At 38.5% G+C, this 23,773-nt stretch overlaps 2 protein-coding genes across 2 annotated transcripts in view; both read left to right on the top strand.

The window, feature by feature from the left end:
* The window catches only part of LOC149038143 (uncharacterized), a 69,240-nt gene that overhangs the window by 19,253 nt on the left and 26,214 nt on the right, over positions 1-23,773 (top strand). The gene's annotated exons all lie outside the window — the stretch shown is intronic.
* On the top strand, positions 1,907-22,022 carry LOC149038144 (uncharacterized). The gene is made up of 6 exons (XM_089187155.1): positions 1,907-2,172; positions 7,606-7,759; positions 8,737-8,898; positions 9,159-9,236; positions 17,474-17,541; positions 20,401-22,022. The coding sequence occupies exons 2-6, from the start codon at positions 7,663-7,665 to the stop codon at positions 22,009-22,011; spliced, it is 2,016 nt and encodes a 671-aa protein (XP_089043281.1). The 5' UTR covers positions 1,907-2,172; positions 7,606-7,662; the 3' UTR covers positions 22,012-22,022.

Raw genomic sequence — 23,773 nt, 5'->3', positions numbered from 1 at the left:
TTGGCAAGAAAATTAAAGATCTTGGAAAGAAAATAAAAGACCCCTGAAGATCTTGACAAGAAAATGAAAGATCCTTGAAGATTTTGAACATTTTTTTTTTGTCCCACACATTTCTTGATAATTGTTTCTTGGCCAAGGCCTGGAGAGGTCAAGTATGATCGATATCTCGGATTTCTGGTAATGGAAAACTACCTTGTTGTCTCAAATAGAGTGAATTAATACTTAGAAACGAAATTACCATCAGAAAAGCAAGAAGAAGGAGGCAGTAGGGGAGGGGGTGTGCAGATTTCTGGGATATGTATATTTCTTTTTATTTTGCTTCCCTGACCTAGTCTACTGATTACAAATTTTATTTCGCCAATTAAATTCCATTTTGCCAAATTAAACTTCACTTCATCGCGTGTCATTTCCTTGTAAACAATCTGCATTTAATCACGTATTCTAATCGCAATGTCCAACCCCACTGGAAAAAATTCACTATCGGTAGCAGTTAGTGTGAATTTTTTCCAGTGGGGTTGGACATTGCGATTAGAATACGTGATTAAATGCAGATTGTTTACAAGGAAATGACACGCGATGAAGCGAAGTTTAATTTGGCAAAATTGAATTTAATTGGCGAAATAAAATTTGTAATCAGTAGACTAGGTCAGGGAAGCAAGAGAAAAAGAAATATACATATCCCAAAAATCTGCACACCCCCTCCCCTACTGCCTCCTTCTTCTTGCTTTTCTGCACCAGCTGCAGGCATTATAATCAACAACGTATGAATAACTGGGTTTAGTTTCTAAGGAAATTGTGGTGCCGCGTCGATGAGGGGTACAACGAGATAATTTGGTTTTATAATCCAACTGCACAAGGTAGAGTTCACATAATGCGAATATATGTATATACCAAATGTATACAGTTGGTTATTTTGTACTGTAAAAAAACCTGTTTAACCGGTCGGCTACGCACTCTGCGCTTCTCTATCCACTTTTTCCCGCCTTATGAGAAATGAGCAGAAAGACATGGTGAATAAAAAGCAGTTGGATCATAAATAACCTACTAGACTATTCATTGGTTTGTAGTATTGCCTTGTACTTTCACTCCTTGTTTGAATTTGACGAGCCTGTGGGGAAAGTCAAAATACGGCACAACTCATAAAAATATTCAGGTATACCACCGCCAGATAAAGAAAATCCGAAAAAAACCGAAAAAATCACCATGAATCTTATTTCGCAAGATGATCATCTCGCAGCTGGAGTTTGGGCTGCCTGTGGTGTGAGTTCAGACAAGGTGAAGTAACGCGATATTTTCCTCCGTTTGAAGGTCATGCTCTTTTTCTGTTACAAAAATGAAAACATTAGGTACACAAAGTGTCCCATCTCAACCCGCCCATGCTACGTTTACCTATGTTCTTATAGATGATGTCATGGATCAGGGTGCTGTGCACAAAGAATAACATTAACCAGAAATCTTGGGCTCATTTGATAAGTGTGATTGTTTGTGGTCTTCGCGAGAGCCTCGTTGTTTAAGGTCGAGATTTATCGGGACATGAAAGTTTCGCATTTCATTTTTTGTATTATTTTTAAGTCAAACGTGTTTTTACGGCTCCTTTACGCGCAACGAACACGCCTAACAACTCACGTTCCATCACGTACCATAAAAACAACGTCCAAAGTCCATTAGAATATACCCAATCATTGCACTACGTTAACATTAGGCGATTTTTCACGTGCTTGAATTGTATTCCATCAACCAAAATCGCATCTACGCGCGCCCGTGTATTATTCACTATTTATGGCTCATTTCCTCAGAAAACTTCACAATGTGTCATCAACTTTTGGTTTTCTTGAGAATGTCACGCAATGGTAAAAACATCATTATGGTCGTGAAACAAAAAGTGAGTCATTTGCATCCTTTTGGTGGCAGCGAGAAGTTTTTAACGCTCGCCATCCCCAGCTCGAAGCGTTGCTTCTAGGTTATCGCGAGCTAAATTTCAGAGGAATAAAATCAAACATTCCTACGTCGTGAGACCACTAGGAAAAGAGTACCCTCTCGACACCGTTCGTGTTATAAGTCACCTTCTGAAGAACTTATAAAAAATATCTTCGGTCTTGCAAAATTTTACAAATTTAACAGGTTCTTAAGGACGAATTCAACGCTCCATCGCTGACGAAACGTCGTTTTAAGGTAAGCTCTGAAATAATTAATTAGACCAAGTGGATTTTTGTCTCACCCACTCGCAGTGTTCCATCAATAACATTGCCAGTTTGTATTAACAAAGAAAAACTTATTACATTGTAAAATATAGACAATCCGGTATGAGGCGTGGGATCTTGGTTTCATATAGCTCTTTCAGCAAAGTGAGCCGGCAACAACACACTAGACCATATGATCGCAGACAAGAGCAAGTTATGAAAATGTTATCGATCTAAAGTGCTGTGTCCCTGCTTACTCTATTTTTTTAGAAGAATATTTAGTGAGAACCGAGAAAACTGAGTTTTACGAGGTTATCTGAAGCGTTTTTCCTTTTTATTTTGATTATAAACTACCGTCTACGTGTTACATCCTGTTCGCATTATAGAAATTGAAAGAGGAAGCAGTTGTCACAAACACACGTTTCGAGGGGAAGATGTAAAACGCTCCTTGCTTATTAAATGATACAAAACTTAGCAGGTATTTTCAGTCAGAGCAAAATTTAAGGCTACAAATCAAAATACGAATTCTTTAACACATCATTTGACTTCTTTTGAAAAAATGTAGGTTATATTAAGAACACAGCGTAACTGAATATTTATCAGCACACCTGTAGAAAATGAAAATAAGCTGAAATCCAGCTCACACATAGATTTTGGAATAAATGATCGTCTTCTTTGCTCTTTTTTTTTTGTCCTACATAAATTAACGAGTGAACCACATGCTCCTCGTTCTTGTTCGTCATAACTCGAGTCGGAAATTAAACAAAAATTTGAATGAGATTGCCTAATTGCATTTGCTCGTTCCACATAAAATCATGAGTGCTACCCGTTGGTGATTTTCATTGAAGGCATTCTGGGTGGCGAATATTTATCTATAAGTTTAGTTTGAAATGACAGAAAGAAATAGATCCTGAACGATCTTGGCAGGAAAATTTTGAAGATCCGTAAAGATCTTGGCAAGAAAATTAAAGATCTTGGAAAGAAAATAAAAGACCCCTGAAGATCTTGACAAGAAAATGAAAGATCCTTGGAGATTTTGAACATTTTTTTTTTATCCCACACATTTCTTTATAATTGTTTCTTGGCCAAGGCCTGGAGAGGTCAAGTATGATCGATATCTCGGATTTCTGGTAATGGAAAACTACCTTGTTGTCTCAAATAGAGTGAATTAATACTTAGAAACGAAATTACCATCAGAAAAGCAAGTAGAAGGAGGCAGTAAGGGAGGGGGTGTGCAGATTTTTTGGATATGTATATTTCTTTTTATTTTGCTTCACTGACCTAGTCTGCTGATTACAAATTTTATTTCGCCGATTAAATTCCATTTTGCCAAATCAAACTTCGCTCCATCACGTGTAATTTCCTTGTAAACAATCTGCATTTAATCACGTATTCTAATCGCAATGTCCAACCCCACTGGAAAAAATTCACACTAACTGCTACCGATAGTGAACTTTTAACGCAATTCTCCTGCGTTTTGACTTTTTCTACGAATAAACTCGGCTTTTAACCACCTTGAACTTAATCCAATCGCGTGTTTATTCCTTGTAAACAACCTGCATTTTATAAAGTATTTCACACACAGTGGGCAAGGGCAGATAGGCAACAACCAATCAAGGAGCCCTCTCTCAAATATTATCCTTTTCTTTTGTGAAATTGATTTCCTCTACATTTCTTGAAATTTTTTGCACGTGAAGACAGCCAGCAAGGATTTTATGATGTTTGAAAAATAACTAGTCTGGATTATCAGGATAGTTAAAGTTAGCATCAAAGACAAATCAATTCTGTGCACAAAACAGAGTAAACATGAAATGATTTCAAAAACAATTAGTTTAATATACATCTACTGGTAAACCACAAACATCAGCACCTGTACCAAATTGAAATCCATATCAACATACATCAGCATGCATTAGTTTATATATTTCATTGTTTTTCCTGTCATAAGTGTCCAGTTGAACTAACAGCCAGCTGCACACATATGGATGTCGGTTCAACTGGAGGAAATTGAATAAAAAACTTACACATTTTGTAAGTTTTGACCAGTAATCCCTGTTTAAAAATCAGCTAAGAGGATTTTACTTTGGTTTTGCAAAAGTTGTTTCTTATGAGAAAGGATTCACCATAAACTCTCCCCTCTTGTGGAGACATGGTGGCCTTATGATTAGTGAGGTGGAGTCAGGGTCAAGAGATCTGCATATGTAACCTGGCCAGGTCATGTGTTTTTGTGCAAAATAATTTACTCTCATAGTACCCCTCTCCACCCAGGAGTATAAATGGGTACCAGACATTAGTCAGGGGAACCTGATGAAATGACAGGAGGGAATAGGGAGGGGGGGGGGGGTAACCATGGGGTGGACTGTCATCATGTCCGGGGAGGAGTAGTAATACCTAGTCGCTTCATGTGAGGAATCCAGGATTATAAGCTCAGGGCCTGGATGGGCCACTGCTTAAATACAGACTTTACCTAACTACCTGCTACAGTCTCTGGTTTAAATAATTTCAATTGCTTCTGTTACGAATTATACGAACTTGCAACATACACATGATGATTTTTTGCCCAATTTATCTCAGTCAATTAAGACTGTCTTTTGTAAATCTTCAAATTTTCAAAAATCCAGACAGAGGCGGAGTTTTCTATACTAATGTCTGAGCACTTTGTAGGCTTCCCGCAATCTGGCGGGACACGTAATTAAGCACACAGTGGTAAAGGGCCCTTCAGCAGTAGCTACAAGACGCTGACAAAACTTTTTTATCACATCAAAATTTGCCTTTGCTAAATTTTAAGTGTGCTGCACGTATCAGCACCCCCCGGGGAACCCCTATATATAAGAGGGCGAGGATGCGCGCCGGAATTTCGGTACCTGAGTCTTATCTGTGTGGGAGTGGCAACAACAGATATCTACCCCTATAAAGTACCAATTAAAACTGAAAAAAATTGAAAAATCCCAAAAATAAGAACTTCTTTATCGATGTGCTCTAGAGGCTCAAGTCAGATCATTAAAATCGTCCTAGTGCTTATTAAATGCTTATTTCAGGTATTTTATTGAACGAAAAACATCTTAAAAGGTACCAGCTAGGTCTCTGGCAGTCCATTAAAGTTGGAGACACCATAAAAGGTACCAGTTCACTGATTTTGACCCCTGAAAGGTACGACAAGCATCCTCACCCATTTCTGATCGCCTCCTCCCCCACCTCCCCCACCAACCCTGTCAGCACCTAAAAACAAAAGATGTGATTTGCCAACTACGAGCTGTCAGTCTCACCTCGTAAAATTCACGTAAAGTGGTTATTTACTTATAACAACTTTTGGCACTGATCTGTCAGATTTTCATGTTGACAAAATCTGTCCTGCTTCGAGGCAGGACGGCTGTACCTTTTTTGTTTTGTTCGTCTTGACATAATTTGGTAGGTAAACAGACTTTTCAAGTGCATCCGGAACTCGATCTGTGCACTTCTAGTGCATAAAGTATTCTTTTGTAACATAGCCAAAGATCGCGCGATGTCTACTTTTCAAGCCTTTTTCTCTTTTCAAAGAGGCATCAGAATTATTTTCATGTCAAATTTGCAGTAAACTGCTTGCGTGTCATCCTTTGTTTTCATAGTGTCCGACCAGGTATGACTGAAAATGGCACCTCGCTTTGATAGGAATCCTTTTGTTGTTGCTTCTTACTTCCTGAAATTATCACTTGAAATTCGCTCGGTAATGTAAAAAAAACAACAACAATAACGCGAGTAATACTTATATATCCAAATTCTTTGATCACAGGAAAAGTTGTAGGACCTGATAGCATCTTAGGGACGGACCATTAGATTTTTGATGCGGGTGTTGGGGTGTTGGGCAATACCCGCCGAAAAAATCGAGCACGGGCTCGATGGAAGAAGACAAGTCGTGCAATTGGCAAAAGACCCCCCCCCCCCCCCGCATAAAAAATCTAATGGTCCGTCAATAAGGTACCTTTTACATTATTCCAAAATGGGTTTCATTCCGAAATGAAATGAATTTCATGCCGCGTTTACATGCAAGATAATTTGGATTATAAAAACAAGTGGTAAAAACAAGTATTTACGTCCTTTTTCTATGCTTCCCTCGCTCCTAAAGAGGATTCATACAGATATGAGTGTCGTACCGCGTTTACTTTATACAGGTGCAAAAGGTCGTCCAGAACAAGTGTTTCGTTCTGGAATTAAAACCTCAATAAACTCATTCACAAATGACTCGTTTCGAATAATTTTACTCTGGTATCATGCGACAACCGGGATGAACTCGTTCTTGAACAAAACTCATTCGATATCATGTAAAAGGCCCCAAAGAGTTTTTATTACCAGAACATCATGCTTTGCTTTCCTGCCAGAACACTGTAAATTTCAATAGCGTTGAAGCAACAACCCGCTTTGAACTGTTACGCTGCCACTGAAACAACGATTAGTGACCACAAAAGTAACAAACTGTAATATTGTCAATTCAACATAAACAAAAATATTCATACAGGGTAAATATTCATTTGTGTTGGTATCAATCACTGCGTGACTAGCTTCTAATATAACTGGGATAGGGGAAAACACAACGTAAAACCTGAGCTCCCGACAAAAAAGTAATACCCAAGCGTAATGTAATGACCGAAACAGTTATTGCTCTTATAAAATCATAAATAAACTAGGTAAGAGTGTTGCGTTAGATTTTTTTACAAATTGTAGTGATTTATGCCTCGATATGCCAATGTGGCGACAAGTAGGCACACCATGTATATTTCATAGTCGCTAGCAAGTAAACTTTTCCGGACTTTGAGTTCGTCTCACGATAGAACAACACAATTGCACAAGAAAATTTTTACAGTAACTTTAGAACCATCCTTTTGTCTTTTGAAAACTAGAAGCTCAGTAGATTTTGTCATATCGGTCATTGTTAAAACTGTCTTTGTTTTGATGCTACTTTTCGACATGGAAAAAGTATGTCGGACAAAAATATTTACCAAAAAATAAATATTTCTTTGTCATCCTCAATAATGTCAGGGGATTAAGTTTAGTTGATAAAACAAAGGATTATGCCGAAAGAAATACCGGAGGTTGAGTAAATTCGTCACATGAGGTCACACAACTCGGGCAATATTCAGAGTGAAAATTTGCATATTTGAGTGGTCCAACGAAAAAAATTATTTCTCAAAAACTAAAATGTATTTTCACAAAAAAACTACACCACAATTATTAGGACATATTGGGCTACAAAATATGAAAGTAGGAGAGAAAACGAATTTGGGTGACTTGCCGCCGTTTGTCTGATGCATGTTGACATTAGCTCTTAATTGGCTTCTGATTTTGTGTCTATGTATCCCTCCCATTCTCAGAAGGGAAAAAATATTTATTTTGCAACTGGGTAATATGTTGAGCTGATGTTTAGAACCATTTTCAATCACCTTTTTTTCAGGCTAGGATGACTTAAAAGAACAACTTTGTAAGAAGCATCAGTCTTCTAACAGTTGCTATGGCTACAGGAAGAAGTTCAATTAAAGTTCCATGTGAAAATGAAGACTTACCTGACAAAGAAAATGCACCAGATTTTGACGAGGACACTTTACGAGGTGAGCTAGGTTGAACTTCGGCTTCAGTAATTGTTAGAACAATTTCTATTCGATCAGGATCAGTTTCAAGAATGCAAGCAGATGTGGAAAAAGATACATACACTGTATGAACACTTTAAAGGATATTTGGTCAGTCATAACTCTCTTCTATGATTACAATATGCTGTTCATTGAGAAGATCTATGACACAGAAACTTTTGCTTTTTTCTTTTCTAGCAGTTCAAATCAATAACACAAAGTTATAATAAGTTAAGACTTTATTTGATCATCATGTAACATCCCTTGTGTAAGTTTGCATCATAGGTACCATCATCATCATCACCATCATCTTTCTTATTTAATGAAACACAATCACTTTGAAACCTTCAACATTCCCTCCCTTCTCCTCGAGCAACCCATAGGTATTTGATCTTCATCCAAGCCAAAGAGGGTGGGGGGGGGGGGGTTTAACCCTGCCTGACTGGCGTTAGGGAATTTGAATAAAAACTGTCACATCTAATTTCCAGTAGAGTACAAGTGTTAATTATCATTGAATATGGAGGTGTTTAAGGTAGATACTGTACTTTCACTAACAAATGGCTCAGAAGAAATAAGGCTTCAAGGTCTAGGTTTTAAAGCTTGGTCAATTAGTTTTTAAAGCTTGATCAACTAGTTGAAAGTCAAATTGCTAATTATTTCGCCTTTTACATAAAATTGTGTGGGGCATTTGAACATTTTATTAATTTTGCCTAGGGAATGGGAATTTTAGGAAACCTATCTCCAAAAATTTAAATGCCCAGGGGTTTGCCTCAAGTTGAGTGATGCTTAATTCTCATTGTTATTCTTACCCATGATGTCACCTACATCATTGGCATCATCATAACTATTGAAAATCTTGACAGCTCTGATAATACACTAATAATTATTAGCTACGACCACAGACTTTGACACCTATTTTTAATTTTTTTTTTCGAATTATTTTATTTTTTTCTTTGCAGCCACAGCTGATGTTTATAGAAATGAGGGTAATGAGGCCTTCAAGAAAGGAGATTTCATCAATGCTATTCATTTTTACACCAAAGGAATTAAAATGAACTGCAACGAGAAAGAACTGAAGGCTAAACTGCACAACAACAGGGCTATTGCACATTCTAAACTTGGTAAGATAATGAGAGCTTTAATAGGCATTTGTTTTCTATTTGGAAGCTATTGAGTTGTCAGTAGTAGTTTTCTGAAAAAGGGGATAATTTTGAATGCATGCCCGGAAAAATTTAGATCTTATCTTGGCCTCTTAAATATACAAAGAAGTAACCTCTTACCCCAGATATCAACGAGCATCACAAGTTTTTCTCAAAATTATAGTAATGGTAGGTGGTTTGCAACATGTATGGCTAATCAGAGATATTTATTCCAATAACAGGAAATCACCAGGATTCACTAAGGGATGCAGAAGCAGCCATTGAGTTAAATCCAACTTACCTTAAGGCAATTGTGAGAGGTTAGATATGTAAAAAAAGAACTCAACACTCTAAGGCCTGTTCCAAACGTCGTGCCACTGCCGTGCCGAACTCAAATGAATTTGGCTCGGCAGTGGCACGACGATAGCACGGCAGCGGTTTCAAACGTCGAACCTAATGCAGTCGCGCCAAATTCAAAAGACAAAACAAACCATCCATCCAGCGGTATCGCCCCATCCAAAATGGCGGAGGGAAACCTTAACGAAGAGCGCGAGAAGTTTGTTTTGTTTAAGACAATTTTAAATGCCAGAAGGCAACGCAGGCGAATGCAACAGTCCATATTGAATACTGTTATTGCAAGGAGAGGATTACTTTTGAAAGTTTTTTCATTTATTCTTCTTCTGGTTTCCCTTGACGACAGCCAGCAAGTTACTGTATTACGATCGTGCAGGCGTTTCCAAACCCTAACCCTAACCCTAACCCTAAGCAATTTATTGTCACCGTCGGATTCCTCTTCTCTCAAGCTTTCGGGCAAAACGGGTAGATTTGTCTTTTTTTATTAGTGCGCATGCGTAATAGTATGCAAATAATGCAAAATCCGTTAAATTAATTTATGAATTGAGTTCGGCGCGACAGTAGCACAACGTTTGAAACCAAGTCGTGCTACTGCCGTGCGGCACGGCAAGGCCTGCCGCGCTAAGTAGTCGTGCCGAAGCTAATTCAGCCGTGCCGCGCTTAATGGTTTCAAACGGCGTGCTACTGCCGTGCTTAAATCGAAATTACTGTTTCATTTGAGTTCGGCACGGCAGTAGCACGACGTTTGGAACAGGCCTAAGGTTAAATGAGGTTAAATAGAGTTCAATCTTGTCTCAATGGACTTTAATTAAGAGGTCGAGACAACCCTGATGTGCATTTGAATCCAGCTCTTGACTGCTACGCCATTACTTTCCATTAATCATGATGAGAATATTATTTTGAACGGGATGAAGAACTCAATGCGGAATGCAAAGCAAAATTTCAGCATGAATATTTTAGATCCTTAAGTCCAATGAGTCACAGGTGTCAGATATGTTAAGAGCGTGTCCACGAGAGCACCGGGCAGTCGTGCTACATGCCATCTCACCGATTTCAATGAAACTTTGCCAGTTTAAAGGGTCTACCCCAAAACTCAAAACGACAAACTGGTTTCTGTTTTGGTTTTTTTTTCCGGGGGGAGATAGACCACCCCCTCGGTTTTTCTTGGTTTTCACCAAGGAAATCGCTTCAAATAGGTAAAATGTATGAAGCTCTCGCAGCGATGGTATCTAACCGATTACATTGAGGATTTGCACACATATTTTTACATCCTTAGTTAATGTCTTTTGCGAGTATCAGTCCGTTTGATCAACGGCTTGTCAATCAACAGAGGCAAATATACGACTGTGTTATTAGACTTTTCGATTCATCTAAATATTTTAAAACTTTGAGGTCAAATATCTCCCGTTGCCAGAAAGCTACAACACTAATCCTAATTCCCCTTTATAACCCATCATTTCATCTCAGAAAATCATCAAACAAATCTTTGGGCACTACCGTATTTTTGTCTTGGATGCCTTTTAAAATCTGCGACTGTGACAAGTTTCTCTCAACTACACCTGTCACGCAATTCTTGCTCTAGGCGGTCACTTGACAAAATAAACCTACATTTTTTAGCTCTCTATACAAGATGATTGATCAAAAAAGGTGAAAAATGTGAAAAACTTTAGAGATTTTTTGTAGGAATGGAAAATTTCACGTTTAGAGAGATGCATGTAAATGAAAAATCAATGGGAAAATCGTAGCGTTTCTTTTTTCAGTCGTTTTTTACTTTGAAGATTTGCTAAAATCAGCAGATATGGCTTTTGTACGGCACAAAATATTCATTAGTCTATAATATGATTGTTAATCATCATCATTGCTCATTTTATTTCATGCTGCGTGTTGGTTGATATTACTAATTGTTCCAGTGTGCTACAACTTCGGCTTTTACAGACGAGAAATTCTGCGCTCTCGCTCGAGAGCAAATATCAATACGTAGTTCTATCGGACTAAAAACTGTGCCTCTATCCCGAAAATAAAATTAAAATAGTGTTGTCGTTGTCACTTACCGCCATCGAACATTTCCATGCAGAACTCCGCTAAGCTAACATCTATTGTGTGACCCGAAGACTCTTAGTAGGAATTATTCAAGCGCGTTGTTCATGCTATCTGCTAGATAACAGTTTCAGAATAATCTGCAGATCCCTATGATTATTTGCATGCTTCGATCGTAAAATATCTGCATATTTTTTTTCAAGCATTCTATTACTACATATAAATCTACATCTCTCTAGATCGAGTGTTGCCGGCGTTTAATTGCGTGACTTGTAAAATTTTAAAATAAGAATAAGCCAGCAGTAATTTGACGAGTAGCCTTCCTGCAAATTTCCCTTGATGAAATCCCAAGACATAGTCAGTTGTTTTCGTGAGCAAAGACAATAAATATGAAAGAAAGGTGAGATGCGAATATCTTTTTTTTTTTTTTAGCTTAATAGCAGCTTTACCCTTTCTTGCAGTCTTCGTCTAAATTTTGCAAGGTCCCTCCTTATCTTCTGCCTTGTTTGGTCAGTTTCGAATTCTGAAGCTAGATCGTTGGCATCGATCTCTCCGTCCTCATTCATATTTACAGAGGGGACTTCATCAATAAACCAATTTTTGTTACGGCAGATAACCGGCTGAAGTATCGAGCGATTTGCTTTTGTATCAACCGGTCAGTCTTAGACAACATTTCTGGCTGGTGTCGTCTCTTAAACTCTCTCGATATTTGGGAAATCACATTAGAGGCGGTTGCCTTACTAGTTTCCTCCCTTGCCCAGCACACGTCTAAGAGATAATTCTCTGCTTTCTGAGAAAAGGTGGCTAATTTTTGGGTTTTCCAAAGAGCCCATCCAAAGTCCACTTGGCTAGTTAGGGATTGTTCGTCAGAATTTTTACCTGAGGTCCGACCTCGAACGTAGCCGTCCCCTATAGAGTGGCAAGCCGGTCTTAGTCCATTTCCTCTTGATCTTATCCTAGGCGGAGTTCTTTTGTCGGCTTTACTGTATTTGTATTTGTCTTTGTCAGGGTACATTTGGATGGCAGTCAATGACTGAAACGTCTTGATACATCCTTCTTTCAGCAAGAATATCTCGCTTTCTTGTTCCGTCTATGACGGATTGGGTATAGTTCTCGCGATGACCCGCGTTCAGAAATCTGTGCACGTTGCTGATAACCATCCGCTTCTACGACTAGTTTGCTGAAGGTTTCTAATGTGATGAGCCTAGTGAGACCCTGAGGTGCTTCAAACTGTGCCAGTTGGTCTGCGCTATAAACTTGTCGCAGTTTTTAAGTCAGAGGGAGGATCGCCCACCTCTATCTAAATGAGCGCCTCTATAATACCTGCGTATCCCTAGCAATCACCAGTTAGGAAAACTGATGTTCAGATAAGAGCTCTTCTTGCCCTTCTTCCTTATTCATTGTCGACTCTAAGATAGCAGCTACAGTACGCGTTCTATTTAGGTTTACAGTCACCTTGCCGCCACTAGAAAGACTCGCCACCAGCTTTGATCTCTTCTGCCATCTGCAGATTCATCTCTCTCTCACTTTATGTCTCCGATTTTTATGAGGAGGATAATGGCATTTACGAACCCGAAGGTCTGAATCTCACACCAAGTTGTGCACGATATTTGAGGTACATCGTGAAATCGCGGCCCTAGTAATCTCCAAATAAGCCAATACGCGCTAGAATAAGCTCCATCTCGGACGAAATGCATGTTTGGGATACGTCGACGTCTCTCAAATGTTGTTTGTTTTTTTTTAAGCTGTATACCCACGAATTTAGAGGTATGAGCTGTTGCCGTTCCTGGCCAGCGCGAGAAAAGTAACATTTGGTTCTACAGTTAGTTGCAGATGAACAAGACAACTGCACCATCTTGACTTTATCAATTCGAGTGTTAGATTGAATTGAGGGCTTTTTAGACACTCGATTTCTTATATGGCATCACTATGAAGACGTAATACAACTAATACACCTACACTACATAGGATTAACAATGTCTATTGCGCTGTTGCTAGAAGGAGGAAAATATTACCGGAAGTGTACGCTATTTTTAAAAAGAGTTTCAGAGACGTTTTAGAGATTTCTATCTTTGATCGTCGGACACAAAAAAATGACCCCCACTTAAATTTACTAGGAAAAATGAACTTACCAACTGCTTGTTGAAAAAATTGGAATTCATTTGACCGATACGCCGGTTGTTTCAATTTTTTTTTTCCTCGGGCTGCTATGAAACAGTTCATAAATTGACTAATGAATAAATAGTTTGAAATACCGTTCGGGATTTGCCTTTTTTTTCTGCGTGCAAATCAAGGGTAGACAAAGTTTTTAAAACATTTGACTAGAATTTCATGGAGTTCACCTCGATGATTTTCGTCGGCCAGAGTCAAGACGCGCCAAGCTAAGCGACATCGCCCTCCAGTAAAAAAAAAAGTCCAAAGAATAAACGTGGCGAGCGTGAGGAAACGCACATTTTTTTCATCATTGTCATCAAAGCCCAATGATGTACCTAAATTGGTACTTACGGTATCAAACCATTGATTGTGACAGGGTGAGCTTAGTTTTTCTGTCGAGGTCGACGTGACTTCACATTAAAAGCATTTTTGACGGAACAAACTAGTGAGCATCACTGCACGAACTGAGAAAGTAAAAACTTGTATTTATCTCCAACACGTTTCGTCTGACAATAGTAGACTTCATCAAGGATTTTCCCAAGTAGGGTATTTAAGCTTGCTCATATACAATTATAATAAAGTTCGGATATAACGCGCGCTGTCATTGGTTGAAAGAGCGTGTTCTATGAGAGTATAGAGCATAGAGCTGAGCTAAAGCTGTCACGCCATCTGCCAATTGTACTATATTCGAATTTTTCCGGGACTTCTTTTTACCTTTTTTCCGATAATTGAAAGTGAAATTTCGGAACTGAAGCGAGCCGGCAAGTAGCAACAAAAGAATAAAACAAAGGTTTGTAAACATACCAGGCGACGTAATTTACGCTAATAAAACGTGAGCAGATGCGAAAATCCTCAAAGGAAAAACAAACTAAACATTCCGAGTTTTAAAGATTTTCACGCTCAGTTAGATTGCAAGTTCACGTACGGAAATAAAAATCAAACACATCTAACACTCGTATAGTATACAAAGTATGAGCGAACATGATCATGCTTAAGTTCATCGCGGCTCGCTCATCATGGCGATCTCCGGTCATCACAGCAAGCCTCAGAAACTAAATCGGCCGCCCTTCGAGTGAAAAAATAACAGCTTGCTCTGATATCCTTTCCGATACGTTGAGTGGCAATTCACATTAGTCTCTGTAGCCGAGTTTTGCGGCGCTGTCATCACAAGCTTGTTCGCTTTGGGAAATAAAGTTTGTTTTGAAAATTGAAAGAAATGCTTGGGTAATTTAACGGATTCTTTATTATAAAACAAATAGAGAAGCCTTTACTGTGCTCTGTTCTGTTGTAAAGCACTTAGGAAGCGGTTAGAGCACTCAAGAAGTGGGAAAAAACACCCGACTACGTCTTGTGTTTCTCCCTACACTTCTTTCGTGCTCTAGCCGCTTCCTAAGTGCTTTATAACAGAACAGAGCACAGTCAAGACTTCTCTATTTGTTAAATAGTAAATACGTTGTCTCTTTACTATTGAAGTCAGTGGATAGAATACGCCAGGTGCGCCTACGATGTTAACATGCGTGACATTTTCCGGACGTTACACGTACGAGTACGTGATCCGTTTAAGGGTCACAGATTTAGTGTAAATATTTCACTCCTCAACATCACCTTATGTCTCTAGTTTACAGAGGTCTTAGAACGTTTCCTTATATGGAATTGCCTTCTGCGGGTAGAAGACTACAAGCGAATTTCTCAGGCGTAATTGCCTTTGATTTCTCAATTGATGTTGTCGCAAACACGGTTTTTGGGAGTCACGAGACAAAAAAAACTTATCAGGACCTAGTTTCATCTTCTAATGGAAATAAATAGCAAATAAAAACACATTTTCTTGAGAAATAAAGTCACAAATGACGGGGGTTCTCTGAAACAAATAGTGATAGAAAAAGATTTCAGTTCTGGTCAATATTGACTTTTCATGGCCTACTTCCAAATCTGAGGGAACCTGCTGAGGGAATAAAAAAACATTGATGTGTGATAATGCAAGTAATGGAATGAAAATACAAATAAAGAAAACATAGGAACCCGTGTTGCAGCGTGCAGATATCTTTTGAATCAGACCTACACACATAAGCCCGACACCAGCCAGAGAAACTCGAAAGAGTCCTGTATATGAACTAGCTCGCACGTGCACGCAGGAAAGGCCATGACAATCAGCGAAAATAATAGCAAATGCAGACGATATTTGCAGTCAAAAAACAGGAAAATAAGATAAAAAAAGGACTAGAAACTTTCTAGAAGTGTCTTCTTGAAAAAAAAAAGATGAACAATTTTAACTTCTCATAAAAAAAGAAAAACCCTACAAATACCATTCCTATACGTGGAATTTCTTGATGGTGGAAAGTGGAAAAAACATTTTCCAGTCTTATATTTTGGAAACATGGCGTAGTTAATGAATTTAACAAATAAGGGGGGCAGAGTTTCCCGTCATTCGCGGTATGGAAAAGCCGAAGTTGTTACACTCGGGAACTTGTACGTCAACAAGCAGGCGACATGTGACTTTAAAATCTCCTCTCCTGTTACAGTTTCCTTATCGTAAACTTTGCGATAATGATAATAGACGATCAAAGTATAGGCTAATGAATGTTTTGTTCTGTACAAGAGCCCTATGTCCTGATTTCAGCAAATCTTCAAAGTAATAAACGACTGAAGAAAGAAACGCTACAATTTTCCCATTGTTTTTCCGTCAACATGTATCCCTCTAAATAGATAGAGGCACAGTTTTTAGACCGATAGAACTATTGATATTTGCTCTCGAGCGAGGGCGCAGAATTTCTCGTCTGTAAAAGCCGAAGTTGTAGCACACTGGCACATGTAGTAATATCAACCAACATGCAGCATGACTTTAAAATCTCCTTAAATGAGCAATGACGATGATTAACAATCATATTATAGACTAATTAATGTTTTGTGCCGTACGAAAGCCATATCTGCTGATTTTAGCAAATCTTCAAAGTAATAAACGACTGAAGAAAGAAACGCTACGATTTTCCCATTGATTTTTCGTTTACATGCATCTCTCTAAACGTGAAATTTTCCATTCCTACAAAAAATCTCGAAAGTTTTCACAGTTTTCACCTTTCTTGACCAACTATCTTGTATAAAGAGCTAAAAAATGTAGGTTTATTTTGTCAAGTGACCGCCTAGAACAAGAATTGCGTGACAGGTGTAGTTGAGAGAAACTTGTCACAGTCGCAGATTTTCAAAGGTATCCAAGACAAAAATACGGTAGTGCCCAAAGATTTGTTTGATGATTTTCAGAGATGAAATGATGGGTTATAAAGGGGAATTAGAATTAGTATTGTAGCTTTCTGGCAACGGGAGATATTTGACCTCAAAGTTTTAAAATATTTAGATGAGTCGATAAGTCTAAAAAACACAGTCGTATATTTGCCTCTGTTGATTGACAAGCCGTCGATCAAACTGACTGATACTTGCGGCGGCCATTAACTAAGGACGTAAAAATATGTGTGCAAATCTTCAAAGTAATCGGTTAAATACCATCGCAGTGAGAGCTTCATACATTTTACCTATTTGAAGCGATTTCCTTGATGAAAACCAAGAAAAACCGGGGGGTGGTCTATCTCCCCCCGGAAAAAAAGACCAAAACAGGAATCAGTCTGTTTTTTGAGTTTTGGGGTAGACCCTTTAAACTGACAAAGTTTCATTGAAATCAGTGAGATGGCATGTAGCACTACTACCCGGTGCTCTCGTGGACACGCTCTTAAGTCACTATCTAGCTGTTTTAATAAGAAGGATCAGGACTTACCTAACTTTTAGTGTTTTTGTGGCAGTTGTTGATCCCAATTTAAGTGTTCTTAGAAGTTTCAGTTGTCTGTAAAGCTAAATAAATCTAACTGAAACCTAATAGGGCCTGTTTATTCTTTTCCGTTTAGTTTTTTTGTATTGTTTTGTCTTTTTTTTTTTCTTCTGGTCTGTAATGATTTCAATTGTTTCAGGTTCTTTTCTCAGAATTGAGCTACAGTAATAGTATGTTTCTTTGTGTTGTTGCCTACAGGAACCACTGCTTGTGTTGAATTGAAGAGATTTGAAGAAGCAATCACTTGGTGTGATAAGGGACTAGCTGTATCCTTTGAAGGAATCTTTCATTTTTAACCGTGGGTATAATGGAAAAAAGTTTCCATAATTTGATGTTTCAAGGGAGAAAATACAAAGAAGGGTATTAATTATGATGGGAACTTGTCAGCTCATATATTTTAAGTGTGTGTGTGATAAAAAAACATAGGAGAAGTTATTACCTCATGACTTATTAATGAAATTACTCCTTTTAGCCAATTTGACTTAGTTCTACTATCCATGTCAATAACTGGTACATTAGTTTTGATAACCCTTTAATTCACAGACCAAATTTGTAATTATCCTTACTGTCAACCATACAATTCTTGTAATGTTAGTACAGAGAATTCAGTATTGCATCAACTAACTATTTTCAAATTGATACATTTTTTTTTTTTACTCTCAACACTAATCTGATTGATATTGTATTGCTATTGTAAGGAGAAATTCTCTTTTGGTCACTCACGGGAGTTAAAGGGTTAGAAGACTAATATTCATCCAGTTTATACATGGTACTTGGGTAGATGATCTCTCTAAAACTAGACCCTGTGAGCAGGGTAACTGGGATACCTGGATGGTACTGGATCCGTGGAATCAAGTGTAGTGATACTATGCGTGTCGGACTAGTATACTGAAACAGTGAGCTCAAGTCTGGCCAAGGGCATACACCTGTCTCAAAACATAGGCATGCTATGCATGCAAGAGTTATTTTTTCTAGGGTGGATGGATTACTTGAAACATTGTAAGTGTTCTACATTCTTACAAAAGGAAAGAAGATTATTAACGCGGGAAAGAATGAAAATGTCGAATTACCTCACACACAGGTATTTTGTGGTAGATTATGTGTGTTGTGCGAATAAATGTAACCAGAAATAAACTGTATTTGTGCCACGGATACCTGTTAGTACAAAATGTAGACAGCAGACTGCAGACCGGATACAAAATATAGACTGCAGAGTGGGTAAAAAATGCAGACTGAGAATCTGAAGAGTTTTTACGTCTGTTATATAATAACATGTCATCTTACAGCTTACCGAGCGTCACGCAATCGCTTTTCCGCGATCAGCCTTCAAGATTATTTGCACTATTGTGAAAAAATTCCTGGCCCATTTCTTGATGAAAATCGATCGAAATATAATTTCGAGCCTTCAACATAGTCTTCTTACTTTGCGCGCGAGTTGGTTGGTGTGATGTCTGTACATGTCATAAAAGTAGATGACGTGAATAATAGTGATGGTAAAGCAAGCTTAAAACGGCAACAATTGCCAGAAAATACAACGGATACACAGGGTATGAGTAAGTTTTATTGATTTTTCGAGAAAAATATTCATATTTCGAAATATTTATCGTTGTAAATCGACCATATTTCGTTCCCAATACTATTCCTTATAACGTGTTCAAATTTTCAACGGTTCCTGGAATAACTTACTCTAAGTCACACAACGCGTGACGCGTTCGTGAATTAATCGTTGGCTCTTTCTCGAAACGTGACCTTGGGTCGCCTGTGACAAGACAATTGCATAAACAATACTTGACATAATAACATTATACACAAAAAACACGGGATTTTGGATCATGTATTTATTAAAAAAGAATATCCATACAACTACAATGAAAACAAACATAAAATTCACCTTTCTGATCGTGAAATTAATACCATTCGCACTGTTATCGTAGCTACGTTCCCTGGCATCAAGTGAATCCAACATGGCGTCTTTCTTCACTAACAGTTTGCATTCATTTGAATTTTGTTCTTCAGTCTCACGGTAGTAGTGTTGTTCAATAGATTGCATAGAGGATAAGCAGTTTGGTTTCAGATTTCAGATTTTGCTTTTTACAACGAGTTTACGTTTTCAACTAAGACATTGGCATACTTGGCATACAAGACATACAAGGCATTCAATGCTTTCATGGCTTTCAAGCGTTCGCAATTCTGTCCGATCCAAAATTACCGCTCAATAACATCTTTTTGTGTGGATTGGCCGCGAACAATACGACTTGTGTATGCGTCTATAAGTATTTTGAGCGTTTGCCCCATAATTCTCCAGATGATCGTAATCCAATTACGTTGAAATACAAAACGACTGACAAAATAGTTTTATGGGCAAAAATCTCGTGTTCGTCATGTGACCCGGCCCTGTCCGTGCATGACAACGTCAATCATCATCAAGATAGCACGCGTGATCAGCATGTGAACACCTCATTGGATCACAGTTAGTTGTCATGGTGTTGAGGGCCCAATGACCTCTGGGTACTATTGCGCAATTTTTCCATTTTGTGGCGGAGGAAAAAAACAAAAAAAAAACAAAACAAAACAAAAAACAAAACAAAAAAAAAACAAAGGCATTTTATGACTGGGCTACCACAGGTATTCCAGTAACAAGCCAGAACAAAAAGCTCGTTAATGTTTACATATCTTATGCAGGTTTTCTTGCCTTCGACCTTTTTTCACTACTTAGAGACTCAGAAACTTTCGTTGTGCTTTCCTATGGACAAATAAAAATTTTGAAGACATGTATTTGTGTTATAGACTCATTTCTTCCACTGCTGTAAAACATTTGTCCGATGTTAAAGCTATATTAATTTAAAAATTGAGCAAGTGCTGCTCAGTATTTGGAAACTAGGGATTAAATCTAGATATTTCGCGTTAAATTTTGAGGCTCCACACAGAAAAAACATTTTTTGAAGTGTAGATTTATTTCATAACTGACTTTAAGACTGAATGTTGATAATCATCTAATCATCGCTCTTGTTCAGAGGCTTGGGAACCAAGCACGCAAATGTTAAAATGGACTATTACATATCAATAGGATCAGAAACATAATCTTTTTTGTTTTTTCCACATTTTTAACCCTTAACATAAAAAAGATTGACAAAAACAATAGGATCTTGTTGTCATTAAGACTTCAGTCTGTCAGTGAAGAGGAAGAAACGTCCATGGAGGAAAAAGATCCTATGAGTCATGACCACGGTAGTGCAAGTTCAGGTGATGTCAATAAAGTCATAGATCTCTATAATCAGAGAGAAGAAGCCATAGAGTACCTCAACCTATATCTTAAAAGAGCTAAAGAAGTAGGAGACAAGCATGGGGAGAGTAACACTTATTGTAATCTTGGCAATACTTATTTAAGTCTGGGTGATTTCAAAAAAGCCATAGAGTACCACAACCTACATTTTAAAATAGCTAAAGAAGTAGGAGACAAGCATGGGGAGGGTTGTGCTCATGGCAATCTTGGCAATGCTTATCACCGTCTGGGTGATTTCAAAAAAGCCAAAGAGTATCACAACCTACATCTCAAAATAGCAAAAGAAGTAGGAGACAAGCATAGGGAGGGTTGTGCTCATGGCAATCTTGGCAATGCTTATCACCGTCTGGGAGATTTCAAAAAAGCCTTAGAGTACCACAACCTACATCTTAAAATAGCTAAAGAAGTAGGAGACAATCATGGGGAGGGTTGTGCTCATGGCAATCTTGGCAATGCTTATCACCATCTGGGTGATTTCAAAAAAGCCATAGAGTACCACAACCTACATCTTAAAATAGATAAAGAAGTAGGAGACAAGCATGGGGAGGGTGTTGTATATGGCAATCTTGGCAATGCTTATTTGTGTCTAAGTGATTTCAAAAAAGCCATAGAGTACCACAACCTACATCTCAAAATAGCTAAAGAAGTAGGAGACAAGCGTGGGGAGGGTAACGCTTATGGCAGTCTTGGTAATGCTTATCAATGTCTGGGTGATTTCAAAAAAGCCATAGAGTACCACAACCTACATCTTAAAATAGCTAAAGAAGTAGGAGACAAGTATGGGGAGGGTAACGCTTATGGCAGTCTTGGTAATGCTTATGACAGTTTGGGTGATTTCAAAAAAGCCATAGAGTACCACAACCTACATCTTAAAATAGCTAAAGAAGTAGGAGACAAGCATGGGGAGGGTGGCGCTTATGGCAATCTTGGCAATGCTTATTTCAGTCTGGGTGATTTAAAAAAAGCCATAGAGTACCACAACCTACATCTTAAAATAGCTAAAGAAGTAGGAGACAAGCATGGGGAGGGTAACGCTTATGGCAGTCTTGGCATTGATTATGGCAGTCTGGGTGATTTAAAAAAAGTCATAGAGTACCAAAACATACATCTTAAAATAGCTAAAGAAGTAGGAGACAAGCATGGGGAGGGTAACGCTTATGGCAATCTTGGCATTTCTTATGGCAGTCTGGGTGATTTGAAAAAAGCCATAGAGTACCACAACTTAGATCTTAAAATAGCTAAAGAAGTAGGAGACAAGCATGGGGAGGGTAACGCTTATGGCAATCTTGGCAATGCTTATGAGCGTCTGAGTGATTTCAAAAAAGCCATAGAGTACCACAACCTACATCTTAAAATAGCTAAAGAAGTAGGAGACAAGTGTGGGGGGGGGGTAACGCTTATGGCAATCTTGGCAATGCTTATCACCGTCTGGGTGATTTCAAAAAAGCCATAGAGTACTACAACCTACATGTTAAAATCGCTAAAGAAGTAGGAGACAAGCATGGGGAGTGTAACGCTTATGGCAATCTTAGCAATGCTTATTTAAGTCTGGGTGATTTAAAAAAACCCATAGAGTACCACAACCTAAATCTTAAAATAGCTAAAGAAATAGGAGACAAGCATAGCGAGGGTTACGCTTATGGCAGGCTTGGCAATGCTTATCACCGTCTGGGTGATTTCAAAAAAGCCATAGAGTACCACAACCTACATCTTAAAATAGATAAAGAAGTAGGAGACAAGCATGGGGAGGGTACCGCTTACGGCAATCTTGGCAATGATTATAACCGTCTGGGTGATTTCAAAAAAGCCATAGAGTACCACAACCTACATCTTAAAATAGCTAAAGAAGTAGGAGACAAGTATGGGGAGGGTAACGCTTATGGCAGTCTTGGCAATGCTTATGACCGTCTGGATGATTTCAAAAAAGCCATAGAGTACCACAACCTACATCTTAAAACCGCTAAAGAAGTAGGAGACAAGCATGGGGAGGGTAACGCTTATGGCAATCTTGGCAATGCTTATCACTGTCTGGGTGATTTCAAAAAAGCTATAGAGTACCACAACCTAGGTCTTAAAATAGCTAAAGAAGTAGGAGACAAGCATGGGGAGGCTGTTGGTTATGGCAATCTTGGCAATGCTTATTTTAGTCTGGGTGATTTCAAAAAAGGCATAGAGTACCACAACCTAGATCTTATAATAGCTAAAGAAGTAGGAGACAAATCCTTGGAGGCAATGGCCTACTGTTCATTAGGATGGGTTTTTGAGTTGCAAGGTAGACTGCCAAAAGCCGTTGAACATTACCAAGCTAGCATAAACTTATTCAATTCCTTGAGAGTACTTCTAATATCTAAAGATGAGTGGAAAGTTAATTTTCGAAATCAGCATCAAGAGACGTATACGGGTTTGTGGAGAGTTCTCGTAGAACAAGGTAATGTAGATGAAGCCTTATTTGTTGCTGAGAAAGGACGAGCTCAAGCTCTGACCGACCTCATGGAATCCAGTTTTTGTGGTGGAACAAGTCACCACAAGGGAGAAGATGAAGATTGCGCAGTTTTAAAAAACGTTCCATCCAACACTGTCTTTCAGGCAGTGGACAAAGCTAACGTCAATCTTTGGGTTGTGTCCGAAGGAAAACAAGTTCACTTAAGACAAAGTAAACTTAAAGGTTTTGTTTCAGAGAATAGTGGATCTAGCCTGTCCTTTGAGTCGTTCATGCTCGGTGTCTATACACAACTTGATTTTCGTTCTAATGTGAGATGCGAGAATCGATCTTTAGATGCTTTGAGGGAGGGCCATTCAAAAGTGGATGAGAAAACCAAAGAAGCCAAGCCTCAACCTCACATCCAACAAGACGGATGCTTGAGCACTTTGTATGATATCGTTATGAAGCCGGTGACTGACTTGATTGAAGGGGATGAGCTACTCATTATTCCTGATGGACCCCTGTGGATCGCTCCTTACGCTGCATTGAAGGATGGTAATTCTAAATACCTGTGTGAATCGTTCACAATCCGAGTTGCTCCATCGTTAGAAAGTCTTAGACTCATTGCTGATTGCCCAGATGATTATCACAAAAGCAGCGGTGCGTTACTTGTAGGAGATCCGTGGGTATCCGAGGTTACTAACAGCGAGGGAAAGAAAGTCCTCGAGCAGCTTCAGTATGCTAAAGAAGAAGTAGAAATGATCGGAAAAATTCTGAATATCACACCAATCAC

This window comes from Pocillopora damicornis, chromosome 11 (genome assembly GCF_964200805.1).
Source record: "Pocillopora damicornis chromosome 11, jaPocDami1.2, whole genome shotgun sequence".
Lineage (NCBI taxonomy): Eukaryota > Metazoa > Cnidaria > Anthozoa > Scleractinia > Pocilloporidae > Pocillopora > Pocillopora damicornis.
This window is presented reverse-complemented; position numbering and strand designations above follow the sequence as displayed.

Excerpts from the sequence above, each read along its gene's own strand:
- LOC149038144 (XM_089187155.1), top strand. The coding sequence starts at position 7,663 with ATGGCTACAGGAAGAAGTTCAATTAAAGTTCCATGTGAAAATGAAGAC. Across the intron at positions 7,760-8,736 it reads TGACGAGGACACTTTACGAG|CCACAGCTGATGTTTATAGA; the intron begins GTGAGCTAGGTT and ends TTTTCTTTGCAG. Across the intron at positions 17,542-20,400 it reads GGTGTGATAAGGGACTAGCT|ATTGACAAAAACAATAGGAT; the intron begins GTATCCTTTGAA and ends AACATAAAAAAG.